Source organism: Theropithecus gelada, chromosome 2, assembly GCF_003255815.1.
Source record: "Theropithecus gelada isolate Dixy chromosome 2, Tgel_1.0, whole genome shotgun sequence".
Taxonomy (NCBI): Eukaryota; Metazoa; Chordata; class Mammalia; order Primates; family Cercopithecidae; genus Theropithecus; species Theropithecus gelada.
Window position 1 is genome coordinate 149,436,090 of NC_037669.1, and position 22,743 is coordinate 149,458,832.

The following is a 22,743-nucleotide window of genomic DNA, read 5'->3' on the forward strand; positions in this document are numbered from 1 at the left end:
AAATACCTAGGAATCCAACTTACAAGGGATGTAAAGGACCTCTTCAAGGAGAACTACAAACCACTGCTCAGTGAAATAAAAGAGGACACAGACAAATGGAAATACCATGCTCATGGATAGGAAGAATCAATATCATGAAAATGGCCATACTGCCCAAGGTTATTTATAGATTCAATGCCATCCCCATCAAGCTACCAATGAGTTTCTTCACAGAATTGGAAAAAACTGCTTTAAAGTTCATATGGAACCAAAAAAGAGCCCGCATCTCCAAGACAATCCTAAGTCAAAAGAACAAAGCTGGAGGCATCACGCTACCTGACTTCAAACTATACTACAAGGCTACAGTAACCAAAACAGCATGGTACTGGTACCAAAACAGAGATATAGACCAATGGAACAGAACAGAGTCCTCAGAAATAATACCACACATCTACAGCCATCTGATCTTTGACAAACCTGAGAGAAAGAAGAAATGGGGAAAGGATTCCCTATTTAATAAATGGTGCTGGGAAAATTGGCTAGCCATAAGTAGAAAGCTGAAACTGGATCCTTTCCTTACTCCTTATACGAAAATTAATTCAAGATGGATTAGAGACTTAAATGTTAGACCTAATACCATAAAAACCCTAGAGGAAAACCTAGGTAGTACCATTCAGGACATAGGCATGGGCAAAGACTTCATGTCTAAAACACCAAAAGCAATGGCAGCAAAAGCCAAAATTGACAAATGGGATCCAATTAAACTAAAAAGCTTCTGCACAGCAAAAGAAACTACCATCAGAGTGAACAGGCAACCTACAGAATGGGAGAAAATTTTTGCAATCTACTCATCTGACAAAGGGCTAATATCCAGAACCTACAAAGAACTCAAACAAATTTACAAGAAAAAAACAACCCCATCAAAAAGTGGGCAAAGGATATGAACAGACATTTCTCAAAAGAAGACATTCATACAGCCAACAGACACATGAAAAAATGCTCATCATCACTGGCCATCAGAGAAATGCAAATCAAAACCACAATGAGATACCATCTCACTCCAGTTAGAATGGCGATCATTAAAAAGTCAGGAAACAACAGGTGCTGGAGAGGATGTGGAGAAATAGGAACACTTTTACACTGTTGGTGGGACTGTAAACTAGTTCAACCATTATGGAAAACAGTATGGCGATTCCTCAAGGATCTAGAACTAGATGTACCATATGACCCAGCCATCCCATTACTGGGTATATACCCAAAGGATTATAAATCATGCTGCTATAAAGACACATGCACACGTATGTTTATTGCGGCACTATTCACAATAGCAAAGACTTGGAATCAACCCAAATGTCCATCAGTGACAGACTGGATTAAGAAAATGTGGCACATATACACCATGGAATACTATGCAGCCATAAAAAAGGATGAGTTTGTGTCCTTTGTAGGGACATGGATGCAGCTGGAAACCATCATTCTTAGCAAACTATCACAAGAACAGAAAACCAAACACCGCATGTTCTCACTCATAGGTGGGAACTGAACAATGAGATCACTTGGACTCGGGAAGGGGAACATCACACACCAGGGCCTATCATGGGGAGGGGGGAGGGATTGCATTGGGAGTTATACCTGATGTAAATGACAAGTTGATGGGTGCTGACGAGTTGATGGGTGCAACACAGCAACATGGCACAAGTATACATATGTAACAAACGTGCATGTTATGCACATGTACCCTAGAACTTAAAGTATACTAATAATAAAAAAATACAATAAAATAAATAAGTGTAACTCAAAAAAAAAAAAATAGAGTCAAGAGCGTCAACACACTCTACAGGACAAATAAAAATGAAACACCACCTATGCACATTATAATTAAATTACAGAAATTTAAAGACAAAGAAAAAATCTTGAAATCAATCAGATGAAACTAAATTACATACAGAAGAATAGTGATAAGAATGATGGCTTCCATTTCATCAGAAACATTGGAAGCCAGAAGGCAGTGTCATAGTGTTTTTTTTGGTTTTTTTTTGAGACTGAGTTTCACTCTTGTTGCCTAGGCTAGAGTGCAGTGGCGTGATCTCAGCTCACTGCAAGCTCCACTTCCCAGGTTCAGGTGATTCTCGTGCTTCAGTCTCTCAAGCAGCTGGGATTATAGGCGTGCGCCACCACGGCTGGCTAATTTTTCTATTTTTGGTAGAGACAGAGTTTCACCATATTGGCCAGTCTGGTTTCGAACTCCTGACCTCAGGTGATCTGCTCACCTCAGCCTCCCAAAGTGTTAGGATTACAGGTGTGAACCACTGCCCCTGGCCTGTCATAGTATTTTTAAAGCGCTGGAATAAAACTCTCAACCACTATTCTATAGCCAGCCTTCAAGAATGTAAGTAAAATAAAGACATTTTCAGATTAACACTACAAATCTCTGAAAGACATTTTTATCCTTGCACTGGTAGAAATATTGAAGAGAATTCCTCAGGTTGAGGGAAATGACCTTGTAGGGTAAAATGAAAGTAACAGAAGGAATGAAGGTCACTGGAAATAGTAAATATAATAGGGCATATGGTTTTTCTTCTCTTCTCTTAATTTCTTTACATGTATCTGTTCAAGACAAAAAAACCTTAGCACTGTGATGTGGAATATATAGTGTGTGATGTAATATGTTTGACAACCAAAGGATGGACACATAAATGTAATTATACTGTTGCACATACATATACAACACATAGAGAAGTACAATATTAACTCTGAGTGAATTTTGATAAGTTAAACATTCATATTATAATCCCTAGAGAACCCATTAAAAATGCAGGAGTTATCACTAAAAGCCAAAAGATTAAAATAGAATACTAAAATTATCCAACTAACCCAAAGAAGGCTGGAAGGAAAAATAGATGGAATAAAAGAAAGGTAAAACAAATAGAAAAAAATAGTAAATCGCACATTAAATCCAAGAAGATCAATAAATATATTAAATGTAAATTATTAAATACTCTGATTGGAAGACAGTTATTGTTAGAATGGATTGAAAAGTCGGACCCAGCTCTATGTTGTCTACAAGAAAGCACTTGAAATACAAAAACCAAGTTGGTTGAAAGTAAAAGGAAAAATATGAAACTTCATTAAAATTAAAACTAATGCTTATAAAAAGACACGGTTACAAATACGAATAGGCAACCTACGGAATGGGAGAAAATATTCACAGAAATATCTGGTGAAGAACTTGTATTCAGAATATACAAAGAACTCATGCAACTCAATGATAAAAAGATAAAGATTCCAGTAAGTATAAAAATTGGCAAAACACTTGGACACTTCACAAAGGAAGATATGAATGGCCAATAAGTGCATGCAAAACTACTCAGTATCTCTCATTAGTCATCAGGGAAATGCAAATTAAAATTACAGTGTGATTCCTTTACTTACCCACCGTGTTGGCTAAAAAAACTGACACCATCAAGTGGTAGCAAGGATGTAAAGCAACCAAAGTGTTCCTACTCAGAGAGGTGCAAAATGATGCAGCCACTTCGAGAAAAGTTGCAGTAGTTTTTCATGAAATTAAATATTTACATCTGCGCTTGGCCCAGCAGTTGCAGTCCTGGGTATTTATATAAGAGAAATGAAGGTACATGTACAAAAAACGTGTACAAAACTGTTCATAGCAGCTTCATTCACAATAGTCCAGACTAGAAACAACCCATCAGCAGGAGAATGGGTGAACAAATTTACATGGAGCTGTAAATTAAACTCATCTGATGCAACTGGAAACCATCATTCTCAGCAAACTGTTGCAAGAACAGAAAACCAAATACCGCATGTTCTCACTCATAGGTGGGAATTGAACAATGAGATCACTTGGATGCAGGAAGGGGAACATCACACACCGGGTCCTATTGTGGGGAGGGGGGAAGGATAGCATTAGGAGATATACCTAATGTAAATGATGAGTTAATGGGTGCAGCACACCAACATGGCACATGTGTACATATGTAAGAAACCTGCACGTTGTGCACATGTACCCTAGAACTTAAAGTATAATTAAAAAAAAAAACTCATCTACGGGGAAGTTTTTCAGAAAAGTAGTATAGAGAACTGGTAGGATGGGCAGGGATGCACAAATTTAGTGGGAAATGGATTCCATATCATCATAGCAGTGTGGTTTACACAGGTATATCGATTTTTCAAATTTGTACAGCTAAGATTTGTGCATTTCAGAGTATGTGAATTTATCTCCCAAAAACCTGTGAAATAATAAAAACAATGAAGCCGGTGGTGGGGAGTGGGTAACAATATAGATAGAATAATAGAATGATGACAATTATTATAACTGGGTAATGGATATGTAGGAGGCCGTTATATTATTCTACTTACTTTGTATATACTTGAAATTTTTCATTAAATGGAGATTTCAAAATTATTCCAACCTCCATTTTTATAATACATTTTCTTAAATTTAGAAGTTTAAGAATGATTATATTCTGTGTCAAAGAAATATTCCATTAAAGTATAATTATTTTAATTTCAGTTCAGTTTTTGTTATTTACATTCAAGTAAAATTAAATTTAGAACTTTGTATTAAAATAATTCTTACATTATTTCTGCCAACCTATAGGTACATGTGCAACCTATGAGTACAGCTGCCTGAAATGTTATTTGTCACCTATTAAATGTGATTAGTTTTCGGTGGCTGAAACTAGGGATTTGGGGGTAGATTTTTACTTTCTTCCTTATGCCTTCCTGTACTGCTGAAAATTTATAAATGTATTATTTTTACAAACCAAATTTATTCTTAAAACTTATTAAAGATATATATATCTATATATATAACATGTAAAGTTTTCTAGTAATGAGAGCTGTCTATATCAACTAATTCAAATTTTGTCCCTGGGTATTTACTAAATACCAATGCCTTGAGGAATCCTCACATCTCTATGATTATTTGAGCCTACAAGCTTTCTGAATGAGTGCAAACTCAAATATTTTGTCTTCCTTGTCTAAGAAAAAAAAAAAAGAAAAGAGGCCCTGAGTCCACTTCTGCCCTCTCTTGTGTTGATATGCTATGTCAGGTAACGGAGATCATTCATTGTGTGTGTTGGGGGGGTTATATATGTAAACCATATTTTTAAGAGAAAATGTAAGCGCTTCTGCCATTGCCTTTATTTACTGTACTCTCACCAAAGATCCCACATTCCTAATCTTCACATGGTTGTATTGCTGTAACCTACATAAACTTCTGTGCTTTTTTCCTTGTTTAATACTTGAAGGGGATCAGTATTGTGGAGGACGCCTTGACAGACCTTCCGGCTCTTTTAAAACCCCCAACTGGCCAGACCGGGATTACCCTGCAGGAGTCACTTGTGTGTGGCACATTGTAGCCCCAAAGAATCAGGTGAGATTCCCTGAAGTGTAAAGAAAGCATGCATGTGTGAATTGCCCAGAAGTGGGATGGGCCCACGAACTCTCAAGAGCCTCCGGTTGTGGGGTCTATTTGAGAGCTAAGGGATACAAGAAGAGGAAGGCTCCTGGACACACGTATTTCTTCATGCGAAAACCCCAGATTTATTTATTTATTTATTTATTTATTTATTTATTTATTTATTTATTGAGACAGTTTCGCTCTTGTTGCCCAGGCTGGACTGCAATGGTACGATCTCGGCTCACCGCAACCTCCATCTCCTGGGTTCAAGCAATTCTCCCGCCTCAGCCTCATGAGTAGCTGGGATTACAGGCATGCACCACCACGCCCGGCTAATTTTGTATTTTTTTAGTAGAGATGGGGTTTCTCCATGTTGGTCAGGCAGGTCTTGAACTCCCGACCTCAGGTGATCCGCCTGCCTTGGCCTCCCAAAGTGCTGGGATTACAGATGTGAGCCACCGCTCACGGCCTAGCCTTTGCATTTTTTGACTTGCAAAGTCATGGATTTAATTTCCTGCTATATAATGACAATTTTCAAAACAGTTTTAAAAATACAAATGGTAAGCAAATGCCACATAGGATTGTTTAACCCTGCAGTGGATATTATAAGCAGCAGCAACTAACTGTGGGAGGATAAAAATCCCCGGGTCCGTGGACATTTCAGGTTACCATTTGCTCACATCACAAACCCATCATGTCCTGGTAATAGTTATCCTAGTCACTAAATCAAAAAGTGTGGATGCTTTTCCTTAACAAAGCCAGCAAAAGCAAGCCGCATTATCTCTTCAAAGAACAGGCTGGTCTGCTTTAGGGTGTTTTTGGTTGTCTTTTAAAATAAAATATGTGCAGATTCCCCACACAAAGCTTTATTCATTGTTCTAAAATAATCCACAGAGAAGGTCGACTTTTCTAGTATTTATTGATTTGTGGTTACATATACAACTTTTTACCCTTTCTGGGAACCACTTTCACATCTTAATTGCAGGAAAGAACTTAGCATAGAAACAGATGAAATCTACTTTCTGGACCATTAAAGATAACTTTATAAAAATTATTACTATTAGAAACACTATAGACTTTAATCCAAACACTATGAGTTAAACATTATGATATTGTTTTTAAAAAACTTTTCTAAATTGACCTTTCATATGGCTTGCACAGATACCATTTGTCATATATTTCTTTTTTTCATAGAAAATTATTTAAGCTAATATACCATGCAAGTTAGTGATTTGAACATACACACAGACATAAACACTGATCATAATCCCAAAACTTGGTTTTATTTTTAAGAAGAAATATATGGCCATTTATTTAATAATGGAAGATTTTATAAGTCTGTTGAATGTTTTATAGTTTAAAGTAACTTTAAAAATTGTGTTTCTGAAACATTTAAACCTTTATGTATTTCTTGAAATTGTATCGATCATTTTCTCTGTAACATTTGTAAATATATCTGACCAAATAATTCCAACTTAATTATACTTGCAGATTATGGTTAAGCATCTCTTTTCCATTGTTCTTCCCTTTGATCATTTAAATTTTAAGTTTGATTTTTATTTTATTAATGTGATTTTTGGCTTCAGTCAGTTGAGTTCTTAATCACTCTGTTTGAAATCACTGGCAGTTTCTCAAAGGAAAGACATATAATGGGAAAATTAAGTCCTAAATAGTTTCTATGCAAGGGAATTATTCTACTGAAGGAATTTTATTGGAATTTTCTTCTATTAAAGAATTACCTTACTTTCATTTGTTACCACAGTTCTTTTCTTTATCTTCTTCTTTACTTTTTAAAATCTTCTCTGCAAAAACTTTTGTGACTTATTTATTTATTTATTTATTTATTTATTTATTTATTTAGAGACAGAGTCTCGCTCTGTCGCCCAGGCTGGAGGGCAGTGGCGCGATCTCGGCTCACTGCAAGCTCCGCTTCCCGGGTTCACGCCATTCTCCTGCCTCAGCCTCCTGAGTAGCTGGGACTACAGGCACCCACCACAACGCCCGGCTAATTTTTTGTATTTTACTGGAGACGGGATTTCACCGTGTTGGCCAGGATGGTCTTGATCTTCTGACCTCGTGATCTGCCCACCTCAGCCTCCCAAAGTGCTGGGATTACAGGCGTGAGCCACCACGCCCAGCCTTTGTGACTAATTTCTAGGTAGAAAAAGTTCACCAATTTTTTTAATAACCTGGAAAGCATTTTATTAGTAAGTGGTGAGAAATCACTAGACCCAAAGAGGAAATATTTTAATACAATTTAAAGCTGCGTTAAGTATGAATAAGCATTATTCACCTGTCACTGGCACTGACTTTTTAAAAGGTAGTTCAGTATGAAGATACGCGGCAATTATGTTCAAAGCCAAAATTACCTTTGTGTCCATCTGTGATGCTGTTGCCATTATCATCTTCACCTGGAGTACTGGTGAAGTAACAGGAATTGATGCCCTTTATCTTCCCTGAAGTAGCAAGGAGGGTTCTTGCTCACTTGCTGCCCAGCAAGATTGGGTACCAGCTGTCGTAGGTAATAATAAATCCAGTGAGATTTCCTTTCGTTCACATGTTGGAAATGTTCTTTTAAACATCTGCTTGTATGGGGAATGATGGATTGCCTATTTAATCAAAATTTCCTATTCACTTGAATCATTTAGGACCCTATTATTGGTACTAGTGCAAAAAATTGAGAAATACTAAAAACCTAACACTGACTTTGTAGATCAGTGCTCCTATGCCACTTCTTCAAAAATAACCACACCCTGATTAGGCTGTGCACGGTATCACACATTTCAAACATACTTCAAGAAGACACTGCCGTCAATTCCACTTCCCTGAATAATTGGTCCTGAAAATTTGACTCCTTTACATCGGATAGAAATGTCAGTCTCCTTCCCTCAAAAGAGGGACAACTCTGTCCACTCAGCTCACCTTCCTACACATATACGCACACACACTACTACTCCCTGACATACACTAATATAAGGAGCATCTTAGATTTCTATTAGCTTCTATTAGGGTATGTAGACTCTTTTCCCACTACAACACACATCCAATTATCTAATTACAGTCTTGTTTTTCTCTTTTTCTTTTTTCTGCAACTTTATTGAGTATAGTTGACAAGTGAAAATTATATATTTACTGTGTGCAACATTGTATTTTGATACATGTATACGTTGTGAAATGATTACCACAATCAAAGTAATTAACATATCCACCTCAAATAGTTATTCTTTTGTTTGTGTGTGGAGGGTGGTGGTAACATTTAAGATTTACTCTTGGTTGGGCATGGTGGCTCATGCCTGTAATCCCAGCACTTTGGAAGGCAGATTACTTGAGGTCAGGAGTTCGAGACCAGACTGGCCAACATGGTGAAATTCTGTCTTTACTAAAAATATTTAAAAAATTAGCCGAGTATGGTGGTGGGCACCTGTAATCCCAGCTACTCAGAAGGCTGAGGCAGGATAATTGCTTGAACCCAGGAGGCAGAGGTTGCAGTGAGCTGAGATCGTACCACTGCACTCCAGCCTGGGCAATAAGAGTGAAACTCTGTCTCCAAAAAAAAAAAAAAAAAAAATTTACTGTCAGCAATTTTGAAGTTTATTATACATTATTGTTGACTATAGTTACCATGCTGTACAATAGATCTCCAAAACCAATTATAGTCTTAAAGTAGGTTGCTAGCATTACATAATGTTCCCATACTTTTGTAGCTGTAAGTGAACAGAATTCTTAACTTTAATATCCTAACTAGAGTTGATCTGAGTTTGAGATGATCTTTTGGAAAGATTACAATTAAAAGCAAAAGAATACCACAGTTGTTTTTTTTTTAACTAAAGAAATACGCAACAAAAAGCACTTAAACATAATGCATACTTTTTTTACAAAGGAAAATTGTAGTATCCTCCACATCTGGGGAGAGGAAGAATTCCATTTGAGGTTATTCAACAATGCTATTAATATTTGACACTTCTATTGTGCTTTCTCTAAAGCTTATAGAATTAAAGTTTGAGAAGTTTGATGTGGAGCGAGATAACTACTGCCGATATGATTATGTGGCTGTGTTTAATGGCGGGGAAGTCAATGATGCTGAAAGAATTGGAAAGTATTGTGGTGATAGTCCACCTGCGTAAGTAGCACCTGTTTATGTCATTAATAGTTTTATGGCTCTAAACTTGTTTCTTGTTCAGTTTCCCAATCACATTTATTTTCTGGAAAATTTTATGTTGTTGTTTTGTTAAATTATTGGGTCCTCTATTAATCAGTTCTTGCACTGCTATAAGGAAATACCTGAGACTGGGTAATTTATATATAAAAAAAGAGGTTTAATTGGCTCAGGGTTCTGCACGCTGTACAGGAAGCATGAGGCTTCTGCTTCTGGGGAGGCCTCAGGAAGCGTACAATCATGGTGGAAGGGAAAGAGGGAGCACACACATCACATGGCCTGAGTAGGAGCAAGGTAGGGGGGAGGTGCCACATGCTTTTAAATGACCAGAGAGCAGAGAGCTCACTATCGCAATGGCAGCATCAAGGGGGATGGTGTTAAGCCATGAGAAACCGCCCTCATGATCCAGTCATCTCCCAGCACACACGCCCCTCCTCAATGTTGGGGATTACATTACATTTGGGCGGGGACACAGATCCAAACCACTATAAGTCTCATAACCATGGAGTCAGCACCACCAACAAAGAATAGCCAACCCATACCCTGAGACAACATTAACAGGAGTGTCAACAGCCAAACAGAAACAAGTAGAGCTGGTGATACCCCAGGGTAAGATGCAGAGCCAGGTACCTGGATACATCACTGCCCTGTAAGAATGAGATCAAGCATCAGAGTGGAATGGGAAAATTCTGAAAACAAGATAAAACAAAAACAACCAGGGGGCTGAATACTGAGGATCCAGACAAGGAAACCCAGAAGTTTACAACAAACCCAAATGATTTTACCTTATCAGAGATCTGTCCTGGACTGTTTGAGGCCTTATGCCTCCCCGCTCACATTGCTATCCAAATTTTTGCTAAGTGGACCTTGAAGGCACCATGTATTTATTCAACAAACATTTATGGAACCAAGAGTTCTGCCACTTAATAACTGTGTGACACTGAGCACGTTACTTAACTCTGCTGTATTCTGGTCCGATATATAACTGTATTTTGGTGCAAGATATTTCACAACTTCACTGACAATATTAGTAAAAACAACAGCTGAAATTACTGCAGCTTGCCTTCAAGTTACCATTATGCCAATTTAAATACCCTTTTCTACTCTGTTGCTTAAACATAATTAGATTATATGCATCACTTGATTTTATATGCATTACTATGATTTTTCATTGACATATTTGAGTTAAAGGAGGGTATTTTTCTATTTCAATTCATTTACATTTACATTGATAATATTAAGAATGTTTTAATACGTACAAGATAGTAGTTATAATTTAAGCATAATCATACCCAAATTTGGTTTACAGATGAATATATTGGAGAAGGGCCTATTTCTAAGCTCCTAATTATTTTCCCATTGCTGCTGTAACGAATTGCCACACATGCAGCGACTTAAAACAGCACAAATGTATTCTCTTACAGTTCTGGAAGCCAGAAGTCTGAAGTCAGTTTCACTGTACTAAAGTCAAGGTGTCGGCAGGGCTGTTTCCTTCTGAAAGCTCTGAGAGAGAATCTGTTTCCTTGGCTTTTTCCGCTTCTAGAGTCTGCCTGCATGCCTTGGCTTGTAGCCCTCTTCCTTCATTGGCAAAGCATGTCACTTCAGTCACTGCTTCTGTCTCCTCTTCTTAGTCAAATCGCCCTCTTATAAGGACACTGTTACATTTAGGGCCTACCTAGGTAATAAAGGACACTCCCCTTCTGGAGAGTCTTACTCACATCTGCAAAGCCCCTTTGCCATATAAAGAAACATATTTACAGGGTCCAGGGATTAGGATGTGGACACTTTTGGGGACCACCACACCCTATTGAAAGCCAACACATTCATCTATGTCTTCCTTTGGACCTCCTCCTTTTTTCCCTTGAAACTTTCCTCCATTAATTAACCGTCCTCTTTTTCTTCATGTTTATCCTCTACCTCCCTTTTTATTCCTTCCCCATAGCCTATAAACCTAAGTTCTCCCAAATTAAAAAAAAAAAAAACTTATCAATTCTGTTGACTCTGTCCTGCTCTAGCTTTTCTTCCATGTCTCTCCTCTTCATATCCAAATACCTTTAAAAAGTAATTTCAAGTTGCATTTTCTAGCAATATGCAAGATAAGATATCCTTAAAAACTTTTCGTAAACACTAAGCAATGTTCCTTAAAGTTTAAGAAAAAATTTTGAAAGCATTGCTGAGTTGGCAACAAATAAGAGAATTCGTCAGAGGTCAAAAGTAGTAAGAAGCCCAAAGCCAGAGAGAGAAGCACATGCTGAAGGTGGCAGCTCCCCCAGGGCATGTGCCAGTTCCTGGAGGCCCAGCACTTCATTCTAACAGACCGTGCTTGCGGACAAGAGACAAAGCTCGGGGTCTAGGCAAGGGGAGGTCGGAGCAAAGACCACAGCATATATAGAAAAGGGACCCAGAGAAGGTGACACCAATGTAAGTAAGCTAACTTTCTCTCTTCCTTAAGGGAGATAAGGAAAACTGGCTGTTTTTGCCTTGGCTTTTGGTGAAGGAAAGGATAGTCTCCGATGAGAATTTCTAACCAAACACCAGCCAACATTTGGGGTTAGAATTTACACTACCTGACTGTCCCCAAAAAATCAGGTCAAGAATTTAGTTTAAAGCTTCCAAGTTGATAATGCCCACAGGAGCTGACAGATGAAAACACAAATCTCTGGAAGAATGCATCTGAACTTAAGCTTCAGAATCCTTTTAAAGTTTCAAGGAATGTAAACTCCCAATCAAAAAATCACAAAACTGAAAGGAAAGCCAAGATAAACAGAGTCAGTAGAAACAAACAGTATAATCAGACCCACAGAGATTATATATCTTAAAATTATTAGATACAGAATGTAAAATCATTGTGCTTAAAGAAAGTCAGTCAATAGCCTACAAAGTACAGGCCATTGAAAGTATGACTAAGAAACAAGAATCTTTAAGAAATGATCGACCAGATTTAACAAGGAACCAAATAGAATTCCCAGAACAGAGACGTAATAATTTAAAACAAGAAACTTAGTACTTGTGTCAAATAGCTGATAAGACAGTTACAGAAAGAATTAGGGAATTGAGAAATATGTCTTGAATGAATTCAGTCTAGAGATTCTGAAGGAAATTTGATAATATAACATACCAGCAGACCCTCACTGCATCCTCATGTACTGGACGCAGAAAGATAATGATCACAGAATAAAGGACTGACATGCAAAAGGAAGCATTCCAAAGAAAATTTGAGCATAGGGTGAAGATACTAACTTTATAATATGCTAAAGAAAATGTGGATGTTAAATTTGGAATGACCTCTGAGAAAAGTAGAAATACGGTCTTTAACTTGCAAAACAGTGGAGGGAAACATGAAGTGACAAAAAATTCAGTGCAAAAGAAAGTAAGAAAAGAAAAAATGAGAAATATTTTCAAAAGCATGACAGAGCAGGTGTGGTGGCTCAAGCCTATAATCCCAGCACTTTGAGAGCCTGCGGTTGGAGGATCAGTTGAGCCCAGGTATTTGACGCCAGCCTGGGCAACATGGTAAGATACCATCTGTACAATTTTTTTTTTTAAATTAACTGGGAATGGTGGCATGTACCTGTAATCCCAGCTACTCAGGAGGCTGAGGTGGAGGATCACTTGAGCCCAAGAGATCGAGGCTACACTGAGCTATAATCGTGCCACTGCACTCCAGCCTGGGTGACAGAGCAAGACCCTGTCTCAAAAGACAAAAAACACAAAATAAGATGGTGGAAATGTATCTACCATCTAGATAGATATACAGGTATATCTAAAAATATACCTGTAATCAATATAAATACAAATGGACCAAATAATAGAAAACAGTGTTATACTAAATAACAAAACAAAGTCCAGTTATATGTTGTTTATAAGACTCATCCCCCAAAATAAAAACAGAGAGTTTGAAAATAAAAGGATGTAAAAACTGTTAGAAGCAAACACTAATTGAAGGAAAATTGGCATAGCTTCACTGATATCAGGAAAAAATCAATTTTAGGCAGAAAGCATTACCAGAAATAGTTGCTATATAAATGATAAAAGATCCAGTTTATCAGGCAGGTGTAATAATTGTAAAATTGTAAACTTGTAAACTGGTACATCAGATTATATGAAGCAAAAAAATTTAAAATATTAAGAAAGGCAGACCTAAAAAGTTCATTATTATAGTTGAGATTTTTAACACATCTCTTTCAATAATTAACAGATTAACTGTTAATGAGAGAAAGGTGGGAAATTAGGAGGTAGAAGATTTGAAAACAATGAACAGGCTTGGTCTAATAGACAAGTAGAGAACACTACATCCAGCAACTGGAGAAACTAGTTTTTTCAAGCAAAAATGGACACAGGAGAAAGAAAAAGCCATATTTGCCAAATGATCACTAAAGACATTTAATCAGTAGTTAAAGGTTTTCCTGTCAAGGAAGGAAAAGTTCTGACAGATATTTGAGATACAGACATTTCTAATACTGCACAGAATCTTCCAGAGAAAAATAGGGATGGTTCCACCTCTAATTTTATAAAGCTAGTATGAACCTGACACCAAAAACAAGGTAAGGACAGTATAAGAAAAGAATATTAGAGACCAGTCTCATTTATCAGTATGATATAAAAGAAATCTTGAAACAAAAAACTTGGCAGGCCAAATTTAGCAATGTATGAAAAAATACTCTGTGACTAGGAATTCAAGGTTGGTTTGAATTTAGAAACTTTATTAATTTAACTTTGTACCTTACCAGATTAAAGTGTGACTTGTGGACTTATAATGGAAACATCATTTTATTCACAAATATTTTTTCTTAAATAGCTTGAACTTAAAAGTTTATATATTTTAAACATATATTATTTTAAAAGCACTAAAAATGTTGCTCAGGAATAAGTATTAAAATGTGCCTTAATAGGGAAAATTATAAAACCTTGCTAAAATATATTTTAAAAGACCTAAATAAATGGAGCTATATACAATGCTCATGAATAGGAAGACTCAATATCATTTAAAAATATTAAAAATGGTTTTCCATTAAGCCTAGCAGTCTAATTCTAAAATGTGCATGGGATTGCAAGGGGATAGGAAGAAGGGGGCAAAAGTAAGACAGTTCTGAAGGAGAAGAACCTGGCAGGAAGACTTGCTTTACCATGTATGGAACCTTATCAGAAAGATGTTGTAATTAAGACAGTGTGGTTTTAAAAGAATGATGGGCAGACTGGCTAATTAAACAACAAGGAGATGCCAGAAACATATCCACATGTGTCTGCGGATTGGGCCTGTCACAGAGAACCATCAGTCAGCAGGAAAAGGATGGCCTCATTGAAAAATGGGGCCTAGACTATTTTTATTCATATGGAAAAATGAAATTATATTCATAGCTAATACCACACAAAAAAATCAGTGACAGATGGATTAGAAACTGAAATGAGAAACTTAGATGAGAATTTCTGTTCATCAGAATCTACCTGAAAGAGAGGGAGAAGAAAAGGCGCAGATGGAAACATTTTTATAACATACATTTGACAAAGGCCTAGGTTCCAGAATGTATTAAGAAATCCTAAAAATTAATGAGGAAAAGATGACCACCCAATAGGAAAAAAAAATAAAGGGGGTAAAAGACATGAAAAGGCATTCCCAAAAGAAGAAAACTGCATAGTAAATAAACCTTTGAAAGGTGTGTAAATTGGTATGACCACTTTTGCACCGCAAGACATATACACGAATGTTCTCAGCAATATGGTTTGTAATGAGGGTGGGAGACAGTAAATAGCTCAATGTTTATCAGCAAGAGAATTTTTAAATTGTGTTATAGTGCACGCTATATAGCAATGAAAACACTGAATGAATCTCATAATGTTGAATTTTTAAAAATATGTTATAAAAAACAGTTACAATGTTGAATGAGCTTTTTTTTTTAATTAAAAAAGAAAAAAGGCTGAGCGTTGTGGCTCATGCCTGCAATCCCAGCACTTTGGGAGGCCGAGGCGGGTGGATCATTGAGCTCAGGAGTTCGAGACCAGCCTGGGCAACATGGTAAAACCCTGTCTCTAAAAATACAAAACAATTAATGTCACCTGGTAGTGCATGTCTGCCTGTAATCCCTGCTACTTGGGAGGCTGAGGTGGGAGGATCCATTGAACCGGGAAGACGGAAGTTGCAGTGAGCCAAGACCACGCCACTACACTCCAGCCTGGGCGACAGAGTGAGACCTTGTCTCAAAAACACAAAACCAAAAAGAAAAGAAAAATGCACACCATACCCTTTCATTTATGACGTTTAAAAACATGCAGACCTATACAACATATCGCATAGTGATGCATATGTGTGTGATAAACCTATAGCTAAAAACAAGAAAATGAGAAGCACAAAATTCAGGGTAGTGGCTGCCTCCACGAGGGTGGAGGAGGGGCGGCACCGGCGGCCGCTGTTGAGCATCACTCATTTACCAGGGGTTTGACTGGAAGAGCTTGGCTGCCGGCTCACCGACTAACACTTCTATCCAGAGGGATATTTTTCACAGTTAGAATACTTCTGGGTTAGAGCAGTGCAGAAAATGAGAAAACCTGTTTGGGGAGCTTTTCCCTGTTACAGTATGAACAGGAGGAGCACTGGGGATAGGTAGACGGCACCCCATCATACTTGGTTTGATTCAATGTAGATCAATGCCATGGAATTCTGTTCAGAAATATTGATTACTCCCCAGCTAGGTGCTGGGCACCTGGAATACAAAGATAAATTCAAACTGCAAAGATAAGTACTGGGAGGGAACAAAACCAGGCAGATAAGTAAATTGGCTAATGAATGTCCTGGGTGGGTTTCTGAGTTCTTTGGCCCAGTCTGGACAAGTGATTAGGGAAAGCTGTTGAAAGGAGAGTGTGCCTCTTGAAGATGAGTCTTGAAGGAAGAGTTGGAGTTAGAGAGGGCAGGGAAGACAGGCTCATCTCAAGCAGAGGTAACTCCATTAATAAAGATACACAGGAGAGATGTATGTTATTTCTGCAGACAAAACCTTGAGTTGGGGCCTCTATAGAGATGAGGCAGGAGGGTTGAGTTGGCTTCCGTGTGCTGCAGAGATGGTAACGCTCAACTGAATTAAGCCAGGCGTGACAGGACCAGAGGCTCTAGAACCCCTGTCCTAGGCAAGGTGAGCAGGGAGGCTAGTTTGGAGGCTGTTGCAATGGTTCAGTTAAAGTTGAGGAGGTGGAGAAGGGTGGTAGAGATGAAGAGGAGGATGTGGATCAAGAAATATTTAGGAGGCAAAATTGGCAGGACATGGTGTTTGGTTGGCTGTAGTGACTGAAGGACAGGATGGCTATGGAATGATAACTGAGCCAGCTAACAGTAACTGGCTCTATACGACATGAAACAGCATCTCAGTCCGTTCTTGGAATTTGCCAATGTAGAGCGGATCTAAGTGAAATTTCCTCTTATCTGCCTAGTGATTTATAACAATTTGCAGATGTAACATGGCCCCCAGTACATTTGTGGCACTGTGGTTCTGTCACATTTATCCTAAAGCTCAGTTGCAGCAGAACAAAAATATGTCTTTGTTCCTAAAATACTCTTCCTTGAGAAAATTCAGTTTCCAATAGAAAAGGCAGTGAATGATCATATAATTGTAACATCGTGTCTAGAAGGCTGACCTGATTGAGTCTTTCCTTTGCTGCTTATAAGTGCTTTTTTTGTAATTTTATTTAAACAAAATTAACATGTTTTATTTGTAATTGTAGGTGAGAATTGTGTTTAGTGCATTGTTTTTATTTATTTAATGGAAGTGTTTTTCAAAAGCATGATAGAATATTTTCATAAAAGGCTTGAATCTCAGAAGCATTATTTAAATAACCTGATCACTTTTGTGGCTGGAACTGTCTTAGTCCGTTTTGTGTTGCCTGTAACAGAATACCTGAAACTGAGTAATTTATAAAGAAAAGTAATTTCTTTATTATAGTTATGGAGGCTGAGAAGTCCAAGGTCAAGGGACCACATTTGGGGAGAGCCTTCTTGCTGGTGGGGACCCTTCGCAAAGTCCCCATGTGGCACAGGGCATCCCATGGCAAGGGGGGCAGAGCGTGCTCATTCAGGTCTCTCATCTTATAAAGCCATCAGTCCCACTCCCGTGATTACCCCATTAATCCATTAACCCACTTATCCATTAATCTATGAATGGATGAATCCATTCTTGAGGGCAGAGCCCTCATGACCCAGTCACCTCTTAAAGGTTCCATTTCTCAATACTGCTCCACTGGGCATTAAATTTCAACATGAGTTTTGGAGGGGACAAGTAGTCAATCCATAGTAAGCTATAACTGTAGATCATAAAGCTCACTTTTTGATTCATCGCATCCCCTGGCTCAGAAGGTTATATTCAGGATGGAAAAGATCATGCAATTTTTCTAACTGGTTGGGTCAGGTAGATCTACCCTCTCTGCCACCCAACCCCACTCAGCATAGCTGACAGTAGGAAAAAAAAACAAGAGAGAGGCCTTATTATTTGCTGTCCACGATGCGTAAGAAGTGATTGGCTGAGAAGATGTCTCAAAAAGGTGTTCAGTCAAACCACTGGGTAATTCATTTAAATAACTTGTTAACTTTTTTCTACTTCTAAATTAGTTTTTAAACAGAATTCATCAGACAGCATTTTTTTTTTTTACTATTGTGTAAATAACAATAGCAAACCTTAAATGAAACTATCTTGTGTAATGTAGTAATCCCCTAAGATTTAAGAGAGCTTTCGAGCCTCAGTTATCATTTCTACTTAATCTTTAGTGCCAGCTAACCAGGAAGCTCCTAAAATTAGAGCTCTTAATCAATGATGCCATTCATGAACACCAAAACACATTCATCACTTTCTTTTTTTTCCTTTGCAGCATTTTGCTAATGGAGATTATAATAGAAATGCTTCCATTTCAGGCATACCTAAGAACTGCCATTGAAAATGAAATGGAAGTCCTTTGCATGGCTTTCTTAGCCCAGAGTGGATAGAAAAGATAATCAGCCCACTGAGTTAATCCCTCTGGCTGCGTCTTTACAGGGTGTGGGAATTTGTTCACCAGGTTTGTCCCTTTTATGCTCTGTAGCCAACATATGGCAAACCCAGGCCAGCTTGAACGCAAGAGTCTTAGTTCAAAGAATCTGCCTTTTCCCAATCAGGCAAATCATGAGGTGCTTTTTGAAAACCAGCCATGTCCCACTGGGCAGGAGTTATCTGGTCCTGGGTTCAAGTTCTGACTCTCCCAACATACTAGCTGTAGGGCCTTGAATAAATCACTTGAACTCTCTGAACTTCAGTTGCCTATTCCATAAAAAAGAGATAAAAATAGGGTTGTTGTGAAGGTGGAATGTGACAATTCACATAAAGCACAGTGCCTAGCTGTGCAAACACTCAGTAAATGTTAGCTATTAGAATTGGTATTTTTAAGCGTTTTAACTTTTAAGTTTAAACAACTGGTAATTCTATTGTCAGAAGTTAATGGAAAACTAGAAAATTTTACATTTTCAGAGAGGCACCACTTTTAAGTATTTAAAAAAAAGTATGTTTAAAAACACATTTTTCTTTTTTTAGGCCAATTGTATCTGAGAGAAATGAACTTCTTATTCAGTTTTTATCAGACTTAAGTTTAACTGCAGATGGGTTTATTGGTCACTACAAATTCAGGCCAAAGAAACTGCCTGCAACTACAGCACAGCCTGTCACCACCACATTCCCTGTAACCACAGGTAAGTTTTTCTGTTTGGAACTTTGTGCAAAAACTTTAGGAGTATAAGAAGAATTCTTTTAAAGTAGAAAAAAAATAAGAGAAAGATACTTAAAATTAAAGTTAAATAGGATGAAAGCTTTGGTAAGAATAATATGACTGCATTAATGAAAGAAAGGTATACGGGGTAAGAATGCTTATAAGCTAATAGTTTTTAAATATCAGGTAAGAAAAGTATGACCATTGAACAATGACTAGGAAGCCTATTATAAGCACAGATCATTCTAAGCCTAGGTTTCCATTTCTGGAACTGACAAAATTGTCGTTTGCTTTTTATTACATAGAACTGTGATATTTTAGGTTGAAGTTTTAGGGCCTTGCTGTCTGTTTTTCATAGTCTGCCAATGTTTGTTTTTGATTTTTTGTTTTGTTTTTTTTGTTTTTGTTTTTTGCTTCTCAGCGAAATGTCATATAAAATGTTATTTATTTATTTATTTTCAAATCGGAGTAAATTAAACAATAATATTCAACGAAGTACAGAGGCTGGTTGGGAAACTGGCCTGGGTGCTGAGGCATGATGTAGGGAGGCAGGGTCTCTGTAGCTAGTACCTGGCCTATCAGCTCCACCCCCTGGGATTTCAGGCCTCAGATCTAAAAATCCAAATCTAGGGAGGAGGGGGAAAAGCAGGAAGGAAAGACTGAAGGTTAAGATATAAAATAGGCTGAAATAAGCCCAGCTTTATTGCCCACATTTTCCATGTACACCCAGGCTGGGGCTGAGTACAGGCAGGCGCCTCTGGGTCTGACGTTTCCTCTCACTCCGCAAGTGCGCCACCGTGTGGTCTGGACGTGTGCTGCCTCATTGTAACTGCTGTATTTCTCTAGCTCAGCTCAATAAGCCTTGGTGTCCATGTTCTTTCCAGTGAATTATCTGGTCACACCCATTGAGCTAGTGGTTCCCCTGCTTTTATCTCCATCCTGAACTTTCTCTGAAATCGCAAGCATGGATTTGTAATTTTCTCCTGGACACAATGTGACTGTAGCTGTTTAAATGAAAGCATATGCAAACTTGTTTTTATCACACTATTTTCTGCCTCAAACCTACTTCTCCACTTATTTTCCCAAGCACGTCCACAGCATCAGTAGCCTCACTCAGGGTCATCTTCAATACCCTCTGTCTTTTCTCCCGACCTCATGCCCCACCCTGCTCCCATCGCACCGGGTAGACCATGTTGTTCTTCCATTAAATGTATACTCTACAGCTATGCTATCCAATATGGCAGCCACTGTGAGCACTTAAAATGTGGCTATGATATTGGGGAACTGAATTTTTAATTTAATTTTAATGAATTTAAAATTGAAAAGCCTCATGTGACTAGTGACTACCAGATTGGACCACATGGGAGCCCAAACCCCTTCCCGTGGTGTATCAGACCCTTCACACTTTGTCCCCAGCCTCTCTTTCTAGTTTCATCTTCAGGCCTTGCCAACTCTCTCCTATGCTCTAAGTATTTTTGTTTTTATCCTATGTGTAGGGGAAGCTGTTGATGGGTTTAAGCAAAGTTCAGGATTAGTTTTACATTTTACAAAGATCACCGTGGCCACTGCCAGGTGAATGAATCGTAGAAGTCCAGCGGGTCATCAGAATCCCGTGCTGGTCCAGGTGAGCTGTGCTATGGCACAAATTCAGAGAGTCAAGAGATGAGAGGGAGACAGTGACAGGCCTTGGTGATTCATTGGACTAGGGAGGTCAGGGAGGTGTCAGGAATACCTCCCAGGTCCCGGGCTTGCACAGCTGGGGTGATACTGCCACTGTTCACTGAGGTAGAGAACTGGATTTGGAGGTGGATTTATAAATTAGGCAGTGGCTTTGTTGGGTTTGAGGTGTCTGTGAGATTTTCCAGTGGATATGCTATGCATAGGGGTACATGGGTCTCCAGACCAAAAGAAAGATTTTTTTGTTTTGTTTTGAGATGGAGTTTCACTCTTGTTGCCCAGGCTGGAGTGCAGTGGCACGATCTCGGCTCACCGCAACCTCCACCTCCCAGGTTCAAGTGATTCTCCTGCCTCAGCCTCCCGAGTAGCTGGGATTACAGGCATGTGCCACCAAGCCCGGCTAATTTTGTATTTTTAGTAGAGACGGGGTTTCTCCATGTTGGTCAGGCTGGTCTCGAACTCCTGACCTCAGCTGATCCACCCTCCTCAGCCTCCCAAAGTGCTGGGATTACAGGCCTGAGCCACCACGCCCAGCCATCCAAAAGAAAGATTTAAGCCAGATTTAAATTTAAGAGTGACCCATCACCCACAACCGGGGCCACAACGCACCCCTCGCCAAGGTGGTCTTCTGGGATCCGTACCGGTTAAAGAAGTGGGTGGAGCTGTTCACTGCTGCCGAGGGCATTCACATGGACTAGTTTGTGTATTGCGGCAAGAAGGCCCAACTCAACATTGGCAGTGTGCTCCCTGTGGGCACCGTGCCTGAGGGTATGATCGTGTGCTGCCTGGAGGAGAAGCCTGGAGGCCGTAGCAAGCTGTCCTGGGCATCTGGGAACTATGCCACCATTATCTCCCACAACTCTGAGACCAAGAAGACCCGTGTGAAGCTGCCCTCTGGCTCCAAGAAGGTTATCTTCTCAGCCAACAGAGCTGTGGTTGGTGTGGTGGCTGGAGGTTGCCGAATTGACAAACCCATCTTGAAGGCTGGCTGAGCCTGCCACAAATATAAGGCAAAGGGGAACTGCTGGCCACCAGTATGGGATGTGGCCATGAACCCTATGGAGCATCCTTTTGGAGGCGGCAACCACCAGCACATCGGCAAGCCCTCCACTGTCTGCAGAGATGACCCTGCTGGCTGCAAAGTGGATCTCACTGCTGCCCGCCAGACTGGACGTGTCTGGGGAACCAAGACCGTGCAGGAGAAAGAGAACTAGTGCTGAGGGGCCCAATAAAGTTTGTCTTTATGCCAAAACAACAACAAAAAAAATTAGGAGTCATCAATACATAGATAGTTGAAACAATGATCAAGAACGAGATGACCTAGAGAGAGATTGAGGGCAGGAGGAGGAGACGAGCTGAGATTAACCCTCTAGTAACTTCCAGCTTTTAAAAGAGAAGGTTACACTGGCCAAGGAGACTGAAAAGGAGTGGCGAGGGAGGAGGGAGGAGAACTGGGATGATGTGTCCTGAAAGCTGAAAGCGGTGGAAGGAAATGTTTCAAAAGGGAGTGATCAGTGAGTCAAGCGTTGGTGAGACTTCCAATAAGGGAGGACTACAATGTTTCCATTTGGTTTCATGACATGGAGGCTAGTGGAGACGCCAGCACAATCTGTGTAAGTGGCGTTGTGCTGGCAGAACCCGGACAGTGTGTGCTGAGGGGAGTGTGGAACACAGCAAATTGAAATAGGAAATTCAGTAGCTCATTCCCCAAGTTCGGCCTTAAAGAAGAAGGAGAGGCTTTGAGAGTCTTAAAGCTGCTTATGTTGATGGGAGTAACTAGCAAAGAAGAAGAAGG

At 39.0% G+C, this 22,743-nt stretch overlaps 1 protein-coding gene and 1 pseudogene across 1 annotated transcript in view; both read left to right on the forward strand.

Annotated features, from left to right (window-relative positions):
- PCOLCE2 (procollagen C-endopeptidase enhancer 2) overlaps positions 1-22,743 on the forward strand; it is a 76,373-nt gene that overhangs the window by 45,206 nt on the left and 8,424 nt on the right. The window contains exons 4-6 of the mRNA XM_025377320.1: positions 5,250-5,374; positions 9,385-9,521; positions 19,100-19,254. Of these exons, the coding sequence (XP_025233105.1) occupies positions 5,250-5,374; positions 9,385-9,521; positions 19,100-19,254 (417 nt within the window). The remainder of the gene's footprint in view (positions 1-5,249; positions 5,375-9,384; positions 9,522-19,099; positions 19,255-22,743) is intronic.
- On the forward strand, positions 21,536-22,162 carry LOC112619288 (annotated as a pseudogene).